The sequence below is a fragment of the Cucumis sativus genome, chromosome 2, assembly GCF_000004075.3.
Source record: "Cucumis sativus cultivar 9930 chromosome 2, Cucumber_9930_V3, whole genome shotgun sequence".
Taxonomy (NCBI): Eukaryota; Viridiplantae; Streptophyta; class Magnoliopsida; order Cucurbitales; family Cucurbitaceae; genus Cucumis; species Cucumis sativus.
Genome location: NC_026656.2, coordinates 10,042,806 through 10,053,878, shown reverse-complemented (window position 1 = coordinate 10,053,878; position 11,073 = coordinate 10,042,806). Strand labels below are relative to the sequence as shown.

The following is an 11,073-nucleotide window of genomic DNA, read 5'->3' as shown; positions in this document are numbered from 1 at the left end:
AAGTTGAAATATCTCTTTCTATATGCCTTTTCACTCTTGTCAGGCAGTTTTATATTCAACTATTTTGTAAGCTCTTACAACATGGAGTTTCTTTATATGAAATTAACAAGTATTTTTTTAAAAAAAAAAAATCAATTAAAAAATGTTAGAATTATTCTATTGAGTTTTCTCACAAATTTTGTTCTCTTTGTACCAATTACACCCTATATGAGCTTATATACTTGTATGGTTTCACAAAATTATTGAATCATAGTTTATATCACTAAAAATATATATATTGCAATTTTAAAATGGCAACTTGAGATCCACACCAAAAAAAAAAAAAAAAAACATTAAAAAATTTAACCCAAAGTAGAACTAACTGAACCATGTACTTACCATGTGGGTTAGGAACTTAGGAGTTCATTTGAACAGCTCAATCATTTGGGATTTGGGAGGCACAAACCTTATAAAAATAGTATTATATAAATATACTCAATCTAATCATGTGACCACCCCAATAGTAGCCATTGGAGATATGGAATAATAAGTTTTGCTTCTACCTTCCCTTACCCTAGTTTGATTGCGGACTCCGATTACCTTCGAGAGCAATTAAAGGCTCTCATCATAATCAAAGAAGATGAAGGTTGCGGTGGTGGGAGGGGGAATTAGCGGGTTGGTTTCGGCGTATGTTCTTGCGAAAGCCGGAGTGGAAGTTGTGTTGTTGGAGAAAGAAGATTACGTTGGGGGCCATTCAAAAACGGTTCACTTCCATGGCTTTGATTTGGACCTTGGATTTATGGTCTTCAATCACGTACTACCCCTTCATTTCCATCTCTCTCTTTCTCTCTCTTTCTCTCTTGTGTTTTAAAGAAATTTAATTTTGATATTTATTTATCTTTTTTATGCCTAATTATCAAAACCGAACAAACAAAATACTTTTTTTAAAAAATCTCAAATTTTCTCATAACTCTATTTATTTATTTCTTGATTAGGGTTATAAGATTTTATATGAAATTCATACCAAAAATATATATCTGTGTTATGTGCATATTTTTAATAATTAATTGCCTTTCCGAGTAACTAATTTTTGTAAAACACATTAGGTTGGTAACTAATTCACCAAAAAAACATTTTGTTTTAAAAAATAGAAAATAAAATCAATTATTGTATGGGTTTTCTTTTTAATAAAAAAATCAACCATAATTTATTTAAGAAAAGCAAAATATAATCCCCATCTACACGTAATAGACATAGATATTAATTAATATTTTATTATAAAATTTTGTTAATATTTTTAAAAGTTTTGTCATTTATAATATTTTTCAATCGGCTGGTTTTACCTAACAATTTGACTAATTGGCTCCGTTGAAAATTTTATAAAAATGTTAAAGAAAAGATACTACTTTTTTTTTAATTGATTGTGAAACACAACTTTATATCATCAAATATGATGGATGACTTTTCAATAAATAAATAAAACTCCTACTTACTTTTACAAAATATGGTGTAGAAATATTTTAGTGTCTATAAAATTTTATCATTTATAGAATTTAAAATTTTGTTATATTTTTAAAAATATTTTCAATAGTTTTTCATTTAGATAATTTTCTTCTCTCTTTTAAAGTTATTTTCTATAACTTTTTTCATTTTTTTCTGTGGTAATCTTTTGAGAGGTTAGTTTCATTGTTGAAGATGGTCAAATGAATTAAAATTAATATAGAAAATTTTCAAATTCGATCATATCATCTCTATTTAACTTTATTGTTGGCATGGTCGTACCTTTCGTCTGTTAGACAATTTTGTCTACCTCCCTATTTTCTCTCTCAAACTTTATTTCTCTCTATATTTCTCCATATCTATTTCTTTTTCATTCTCAAATGGAATAAATATATATATATATATATATATATATGTATGTATATGCATGTATGTATATGTCAATATGTATATGCATGTATGTATACTTTTTTTGTTTTTGTAAATTGATGGTTCTAAAACTACAATTGAACATAATAAAATAGTTTCCATTAAACTTAAGGGGTTTTTAAAGAATATTAACATAATTTATTACACTTTTACAAAAGTAATTAGGTAAATTGCTTTGAGTAACATTTGTAGTAATACTACTTTTACTAATAATAATTAATAGTACACCAACAATTTTAAAGAAAAGATATATAGCCAAAACTTCACTATCTCAATCTCTAATCAGTGATAAATTATTAGGGATAAACTTTAGGTTAGTATTCATAAATATAATAAAACATCAAAATATTTATCATTTGATAACAAAATCAAAAAGTTCATAAAGTCGACTATTTTTTTAAAATATTTCAGGTTTGTGTTTCTTTTTCATCTTTTTTCTTCTACAATTTTTCTTTTCCTTTTCATTTCCTTTCTTGTCTTTTTTGTGTTTTTTCTTTTGTATTTTTTTTATATCATTAGTTTTGTTTTGTTTCCAATAAATCATAAATCTTGTATTATTTATTTTGTTCAAGATCGTGTACCAAATATAAAATATCTTACTACACGATCTTGAATGTTGGGATAAATGTACCCAATCATTTAGATTTTCAACTATAAAATATTTGTTTGGTACACGATTTTTTTTATCGTTCAGATATTGGTACACTATTGTTTAGATTTGGCTACACGATCGTGTATCAAATCTAAATGAATCTTGGTACAAATTCATGTACCAAATATACAAATATGTTACGCACGCGAGTGGTCATTGGTACACAATATACTATGTGTGAATTGTCAATTAATTGCGTGTTAACTTGAGCATTTTTTGTATTTTTCATTGTGGGTCTGTAGGCTTTTTCCATTTTTGAAACGGTTCAATATAATATAAATATTTTATCAGCTTTTTATATTTTTTAGAAAACCCTAAACTTTATCTTGTTTAGAAATCTACCAACAACCGTTGCTAAAAATTTCTATATTTACAAAATATTTTGCATTGTGCTACAATATTTATAATATTGATTAGTGTGGTTGCTCTATTTAAACTATAATTCAAATGCTAAGTGATTTTAACAAACATGATTTTAGATTTATTGTTTTCACACTTAATTCTATAAGACTTCATTACTTATATGAAATCTCTTGGATTAAAAATGATTTTCACATCTTTGAGAGTGTATTTTTTAGAAATGGTGATTTTACCAAAATCGATTTAATTAACAAGTGATTTGTTCCGATTTTCATACAATATAGTCATTTTAGTGTCAACTTCTATGCTTTTAAAAGTGAATTATGTACCCTCAAAACTCAAAACGGTTTTGGGCTAAATAACTTTATTATTGAGGTAGAGTTGCAAAGATAGCAATCAAATCCAAAATATTCATAGATATAACAAATTTATATTAAATTTTATAGTCTATCAGTGATAAACCTCACCAATTTAGTTGATCACTAGTAGAAGTATATCAATAATAGAGCGTGTGAGACATAAACTTTGCTATATTGGTAAGTATTTAAATTTGTTGTCATACATTAAGTGTTACCTAATGCAATTATCAATCTTCTTATAATGTAGTCAAATGCCTCAACCTTGCATTTAACAAGTTTTACTTGAATGATCTTTGAATATTGAATATCGCTTCCTATCTTGGCATGTTGATTTTAATATTCATTCATTTCATATAATGTTTTGTGAATGATTATGAATATTCCTTTGGATTTGAACAGGTAACATATCCAAACATGATGGAGTTTTTTGAGAACTTGGGAGTTGAAATGGAAACATCAGATATGTCTTTCTCAGTTAGCTTAGACAATGGACGAGGTTGTGAATGGGGCAGTCGAAATGGTCTTTCAAGTTTATTTGCACAAAAGAAGAACCTTCTTAATCCATACTTTTGGCAAATGATTCGAGAAATAGTCAAATTCAAGGATGATGTTATCAAGTACGTTCTATCACACTATTACTTTCATGCATGATTTGGAAATAAAAGCCTTTTAAATTGATGGTACCTAACATTGGTTGTTATCTGTACAGTTATCTTGAAGTTTTAGAGAATAATTCAGATGTTGATCGAAATGAGACGTTAGGACAGTTTATCAACTCAAATGGATACTCCGAATTGTTTCAAAACGCTTATCTTGTGAGCCAATTGCTATACAATTCTCGAGTTTCTTTTGTGTCAATTTCATAGATTGAATTCTGATCTTTTTTTCTTACAAGGTTCCAATGTGTGGTTCAATTTGGTCTTGTTCTTCAGAGAAAGTTCTCAGCTTTTCAGCTTTCTCAGTCCTTTCGTTCTGTCGAAATCATCATCTACTTCAGGTTCCGTCTTTTCTTCATTATTTCTTCTTACCATTTATCTTTCTTTCTTCATTTGGATTGTTGTTCTCTACAGTTGGTTGGTCGTCCACAATGGCTTACTGTCAAAGGACGTTCTCACTCTTATGTGAAGAAGGTGATCCAATCCTTTATACTATGCGTCAATGTTTGGATTGAATTTCAAAAAAAAAAAGTGTCTAGTATTTATAAATACTTAGAAAGTCAATCCAAACGCACATATTTGAAAGAACTGAAATCTTTTTGCATTTGAGGAACCAGTTCAATACTTTCCCTAAATCAGGTCCAAGAAGTATTAGAGAGTCAAGGGTGTCAGATAAGAACTTCATGTGAAGTTAATTCTATATCAACATTGGTTAAAGGTGAATAATTAAATAGCTATATAAGATGTTTTATTTAGTTCTTCATTTATCGAATTATTGACAATGTATTTTAACATCAATATTTATGATCAGGATGTAAAGTAAGCTATGGAGATGGTTTACAAGAAATGTTTGATGCATGTATAATCGCAACTCATGCCCCTGATACTTTGAGAATATTAGGAAATGAAGCAACATCAGATGAACTCAGAGTACTTGGTGCTTTCCAATATGCTTATAGGTACATTATTATTTCATCTCCATCCAAAGACTTTTATTTAAAGATTTTTAACTGCTAGCCTAAAATTACTGTGTGTTTAGAATACATTTTCAAGTATTTAGTTCAAAAAGTCATTTTGAAAAATATTGGAGTGTTTAACAACTACTCAAAATACTATTTTGCTTTGTATTGACAGTGATATTTTTCTACATCGTGACAAAAGTTTAATGCCCCAAAACCCAGCAGCATGGAGTGCTTGGAACTTTCTTGGAAATACAGATAAGAAAGTATGTTTGACATATTGGCTCAATGTACTTCAGGTTAGTTTCATACTTCTACTTTGATACTTTATCAATCTTTAGCAACCACAGAGCTTCGGAGAAAACAGAGCTATAAAATCAAAGAAACCTTGGAGCTATTTGAAGGATGCAACAGAATATGTACTTCCAACAACTTATTTGTTGAGTAGGGTAGGCATAATAAAGCGTCATAGTCTTTAGTAAGGGAAATCAGGTGCAACGTTGAAGTTGAACAAGTGCTCGAACCACGAAAAACTCGTTGAAGCAAAGTAACTTTGGACGTGGTTGTAATACTTGTTCAACTTCAAGCAGCCTAGTTGAAGGCCATGCTAGAATGATTGAAGGCCATGCTAGAATGATTGAAGGCCATGCTAGAATGATTGAAGGCCATGCTAGAATGATTGAAGGCATGCTAGAATGATTGAAGGCATGCTAGAATGATTGGGTGCATAATTGCCCAATACTGCGTTTCTTATAGATGAGATGTGTGTCCTCTCTCAAAATGTATTAACAAGAAAAGGAGGATCTGTTTGACTACAATTCCCTAAAACTACAGCTGTGAGTCCTCGTCGAGAAAAACAGAAAAACGTAAATGAAAGAGAATCGACACATAAATTTACGTGATTTACTAATGGTGTGTTATTTACGTCTACGAGAAGATAGGGAGAGTAGTTTATTATTAGAGAGAATATCAAATTAAAAATTCAGAATTGTTAATAGAGTTAGAGAGTTTATATAGCACATGTCTTTAAATCTTTGGACCGAAATCGATAAATAACGTAAATAACATGAGTACGAATACAATTTAGGTTTCAGAGCATTCCAACACCCTCTAACTTCAACTCTTTTTGGAACCGAAAATTTCTAGCTGACAAGGAAAATGGTGAAAACATTGCAGATGGAAAGTACGTAGATAAAGCAAACTTGCTGTCAATCATGGAAATAACCAGTTTCCTATTTGAAGTTATATATGTGGCTTTGATCGATATGTTCTTTTAATTGTGAAAATGCAGAATCTTGGTGAAACTGGTCCTCCTTTTCTTGTGACTCTTAATCCAGATAAAGAGCCAACGAATATATTGCTGAAGTGGTCAACTGGTCATCCAATCCCATCTGTTGCTGCATCAAAAGCTTCAAATGAGCTTCATAGTATTCAAGGAAAAAGAAGAATTTGGTTTTGTGGAGCATATCAAGGTATTTAAGGTTACTGCATTCTATGCTTAGAAAGGTTATTTATTTAATATTTCATTAAAGAATGTCAAAAAAATCTTGTCATGTTGACACTGATTTATCATATAAAATGGTAAATCTAACATCTTTTAGAGAATACATCTAAATCAAATATACGGTGTTTTGATATTCTGAAGGAAAAGGATTTAGCAGGAATGTTAATAAATGCTCTAAAGCTTCAAATGTCACAACATTCATCCTTAATCGTAAAATATGACATGTTTTAATGTCTTTAGGTTATGGCTTCCATGAGGATGGGTTAAAGGTGATGACTATCAATATTACATTGTTATTTTCTAAAGATCTTCACATGCCTTTTCAAATTTGAGTAATTCAATGGATTTACCAAGTAATTCTAAGTATTTGCAGGGTGGTATTATAGCAGCACAAAATATGTTGGGAAATAGATTCACTCTTTTAAGCAACCCAAAACACATGGTACCTTCATTAGCAGATACGGGGGCACGCCTATTCGTCACTAGATTTCTCAGGCAATTTATAACTTCAGGATCGTTAACGTAAGCTTGTATACTACTACAGTTATACATTTCTTATATTGATTCTTTTTGTTTCTAGTAATCTCAATCGATATGTTTTGTGAATATTAAATCCAAGTGACTCAAACTTTCTCTTTACATGTTAATATAGAATGACATTATTGTATCTTTGACAAAAGACCGAACTGACATGTTCTTTTTCCTTTTCCAATTGTATTAACACAGTTTAATGGAAGAAGGGGGCACAATATTTACCTTTGAGGGAACAGATAAAAAGTGTCTTTTAAAGGTTGCTTTAAAAGTTCACAACCCCCAATTTTATTGGAAGGTATGTTAGAACTCTAACATCTGCTTGACATATATTTAAATTGTACTTTGAAGGTCCTATTTTAATTGATTAGAGAAAAAAGTTTCTTTCAAAGAAGAATTAAACTTTGAAAGTGTAGTTTTGAGTAGTCATCAAACGATGATTTCTTTGACATATTGGAGTCTATTCTCCATGAAGTACTCGTCTTTAGTGTCAAAGTCCTACGAATTCATTTGGGCAGATTACAACAAGAGCTGATATAGGGCTTGCTGATGCATATATCAATGGAGACTTTTCTTTTGTTGATAAAGATGAAGGTCTTCTAAATTTTTTCATGGTAAGCTTATCTATATTTCAACTTAAAATATTTTATCATCACAGTAATTTGCCTAGACTTTGTTATTCTGATTTTTTTTGCAGATTATTGTTGCTTGCAGAGAAACAAATTTTTCCATTGCAAAACTAAAGAAGAAAGGGTATATATAATGGGGGAGATATGCTTATCATTTTTTTTTTTTTTTAAACTAAGCTTTCACTTACATTTTTCAGGGGATGGTGGACACCTCCATTATTGACCTCTTGTATTGCATCTGCAAAGTACTTTTTTCACCATACTTCAAGGAGAAACACTCTTACCCAAGCTCGTAGAAACATCTCTCGTCATTACGACCTGGTATACTATAGTTTCTGATTCGTCATTTTGCATCTTTTTTTTTTTTTCCTTTCAAGAAAGCTAGTTAAGAAAATTCATTTATGGAATTACTTGAATATGTTATATGGTGCTTCAAACAATCAAGTTTTTTTTTTTTTTGCTAGTCATTTTAAATTTATTAACATACAAAAAGAAGTTAAAATTTGCTTGTTATTATGAATCCTTTTTCTCTGACTGAAAGAAATATGGCTCTCCTTTGTGTTCCTTACAGAGCAATGAACTTTTTTCTCTTTTTATGGATGATACAATGCAATATTCATGTGCCATATTTAAGGTTTGTTTATAAAACCATCTTCTCTCCACTTTTTCATATGATTCATTGTTAGTTGTATATACAATTAGTTTGACTTAATTTTGTTATTATCTTCTTGTTAATGTACAGAGTGAGAATGAAGATTTGAAGGTTGCACAAATGAGAAAAATGTCACTGCTCATTAAAAAGGTGGTTCTTTCGACTACCATTCGAACGGCGGATAAGAAATTGAACTGTTCTTCATTCTCTCATTAACCATTCATTTTTGTTTATATCTTAATTCATAGGCAAGAATCAACAAAAGCCACCATGTATTGGAAATTGGATGTGGTTGGGGTAGCTTAGCTATCGAAATCGTCAAGCAAACAGGATGTCGTTATACCGGTATTACATTATCTGAGCAACAACTAAAATATGCTGAGAAAAAAGTTAAAGATGCCAACCTTCAGGTACAAATTAACCTCATTGAATTTTTTCTCTTCCTACTAATGGAAGTATTGCTTATATCTACTTTTTTACTTTGTATCTAGGATCGCATTAATCTTCTTCTTTGCGACTATCGAAACGTGCCTAGTACAAAAAAATACGACAGGATTATATCATGGTGAGTTTGATCATATGAAAGAGAAATAATCTGTCATATGAATGAATCAATGATATGATCATTCAGATTCTCTTTTTGTATTTCAGTGAGATGATAGAAGCTGTAGGCCATGAATTCATGGAAGACTTTTTTGGTACATGTGAATCAGTATTAGCAGAAAATGGAATTTTTGTTCAACAGGTTGGAAGGAAGCTTTTGATTGTGCTACTAACTCTAACATTGATGTCTTTGGTCCTTACACTAAATTTGATTCTTTAATAGTTCACTGCAATGCCCGATGCCCGCTACGATGCATACCGACTAAGTTCAGAATTCATAAAAGAATATATATTTCCAGGAGGATGCTTACCATGCTTAAGTAGAGTAACAACAGCCATGACTAAGGCATCAAGGTTTTGGTAAGTAAAGCTTTTATAAGTTATTAGAAGATTCATGGTGATTTTTTTCCTTGGCATAAAGAACATTACTTCTACTTCAGTATCGAACATTTGGAAAACATTGGGATTCATTACCATCAAACTTTGAGGTATTGGAGAAAGGATTTCTTAGAGAATAAGAGGTAAAATTGATGTTTTCTTTAGGGGATCTGGTAATGTTGTTAAAATGGAAGTTCATGTTCAAAGGAAGTAATCAAATTTTTTATTTCAGCAAAATTCTTCAACTTGGTTTCGATGAAAGTTTCATACGGACTTGGGAATATTATTTTGATTACTGTGCTGCTGGTTTTAAATCTCGCACCCTTAACAATTATCAGGTATGTATATCAATGATCAAATCATGCATGTTGATTATATATGTCCAAAATATTCATATTTTTACTCTAGGTTTGATTGGCTAAACTCATGAAATTATTGAAATCCATAAAGATTCCATACATGATTTGCATTAAGCAAAAAGTGGTCATAATTGAATATGATGGCAGATTGTGTATTCAAGACCTGGTAATGTAGCAGTATTCAACAATCCATACCAAGGATTTCCCTCAGCTTATTAAATTTGCCAAGGATTCAGGTGTCATCTTCTTCACTATTAAGGAATTATATTTATTGTACTTCAACAAGTATGTACTATCAACCTCGACGTGAGAGATTCGATATATCTTTCACTCCACGTATTGTCGCTCTTGTGTTTGGTACTGTCAAATAATTCATCTCTAAGACATCTTTTGTTAATTGGTTCACTACTGTATATTTTCTTCTTTGGTTTACTACTTTCCATTTTGTGAATAAAGTTGTATGTACATGACACAATTTAATAAAAAAGACTACTAAATCTAGGGTTCCATGCCTGGTTGATAACATCTAAACAAATTGAGTCGAACCTGCAATTCATAAACACTTATGTCAATCTCAACAATTTACTACATGAGAAGATAAGGTCATTTTTCCATATGAAGAACCAATGTAATAGGTTTCAATGTTGAAATTGGGCAACTCACCTTTCATCAACATTGATGATAAATTTTGTTGGAGATTTGATTAGTTGGCTTTGTATTTTTCTCTAAGCTATTGATATATTTATGCAGTTCTCACAATTGAAGTCTTGACATATGTTTTAGTCATAAGAGAGTATTTTCCTGTAGAATATTTTCATTTTCTCGAAATATTCGGTTCTAATGTTTTGTTTAATACTTTCCTCTCTTGAAGTGCAGTCATTCTATTCGAAATGGAAATTTTGTTCTTTTCTTTGCCTTCGTTATTTAAGGAGTATTTATGATTATCATTTAGGGTTGTCACATTTGTTTATCATGCAACACGTTGTTGGATTTTTTAACAAAATATTAAAAGTGTAGTTGTCCAACATTCAAAAGGTTTAGAAAAGTCACGAGTCTTTTCCTACACCAAAAAGGTTTATGAAAGTCATAGGCTACAAAAGGAGCCTATGCTTTTAGTTTTGAATTGTATTAGTGAGAAGCACTTTCATTTATGGTGTTGACTCTAATTAAATTTATTTTGTATTCTCTAGTTAGAGAGTGGGAGAAAATGTGAGAGTGGCCGGAAGCTTTGAGAGAGTGTTCTTGTAATTGGGATCAAGAGAGAGAATTTTCTTTTTTTTTTTTTTGTGATTGTAGCAATTTTTTATATGTCCATGGTTTTTCTCAAAGCTGGGAGTTTTCCACTTGAATTTTTGTGTTTTTAGCTTTTATTGATTTCTCTAATTTTTTTGTTATTTTTCTACTTATTTCTACTGAAGAATTTGGAGGTTTTGTCCCAACAGTTTTTTGTACTACGACTGAACTCTTCCATTGTGTTCCTGATCTTTGTCCACTATATTTGTTGTGCAAATTTTTCATCCATT

At 30.4% G+C, this 11,073-nt stretch overlaps 1 protein-coding gene across 3 annotated transcripts; it reads left to right on the top strand.

The window, feature by feature from the left end:
* The first annotated feature begins 512 nt into the window (after positions 1–512).
* Positions 513–10,081, top strand: LOC105434590 (tuberculostearic acid methyltransferase UfaA1). 3 transcript variants are annotated; one of them, XM_011650833.2, is made up of 24 exons: positions 513–793; positions 3,679–3,896; positions 3,989–4,094; positions 4,175–4,276; positions 4,350–4,409; positions 4,575–4,653; positions 4,747–4,894; positions 5,070–5,193; positions 6,186–6,366; positions 6,639–6,667; positions 6,772–6,920; positions 7,125–7,227; positions 7,448–7,543; positions 7,627–7,682; positions 7,756–7,879; positions 8,130–8,192; positions 8,301–8,360; positions 8,459–8,620; positions 8,702–8,775; positions 8,862–8,955; positions 9,037–9,173; positions 9,254–9,334; positions 9,424–9,529; positions 9,698–10,081. In XM_011650833.2, the coding sequence occupies exons 1-24, from the start codon at positions 620–622 to the stop codon at positions 9,767–9,769; spliced, it is 2,598 nt and encodes an 865-aa protein (XP_011649135.2). In that variant the 5' UTR covers positions 513–619; the 3' UTR covers positions 9,770–10,081. The 3 variants fall into 3 exon arrangements, with proteins under 3 accessions (XP_011649135.2, XP_031737250.1, XP_031737251.1); XM_031881390.1 differs by lacking the exons at positions 513–793; positions 3,679–3,896; positions 4,575–4,653 and having other exon boundaries at positions 4,069–4,094; XM_031881391.1 differs by lacking the exons at positions 513–793; positions 3,679–3,896; positions 3,989–4,094; ... (4 more) ...; positions 5,070–5,193; positions 6,639–6,667.
* The last annotated feature ends 992 nt before the right edge of the window (positions 10,082–11,073 follow it).

Excerpts from the sequence above, each read along its gene's own strand:
- LOC105434590 (XM_011650833.2), top strand. The coding sequence starts at position 620 with ATGAAGGTTGCGGTGGTGGGAGGGGGAATTAGCGGGTTGGTTTCGGCG. Across the intron at positions 6,921-7,124 it reads ATAACTTCAGGATCGTTAAC|TTTAATGGAAGAAGGGGGCA; the intron begins GTAAGCTTGTAT and ends GTATTAACACAG. Across the intron at positions 9,530-9,697 it reads GCACCCTTAACAATTATCAG|ATTGTGTATTCAAGACCTGG; the intron begins GTATGTATATCA and ends ATATGATGGCAG.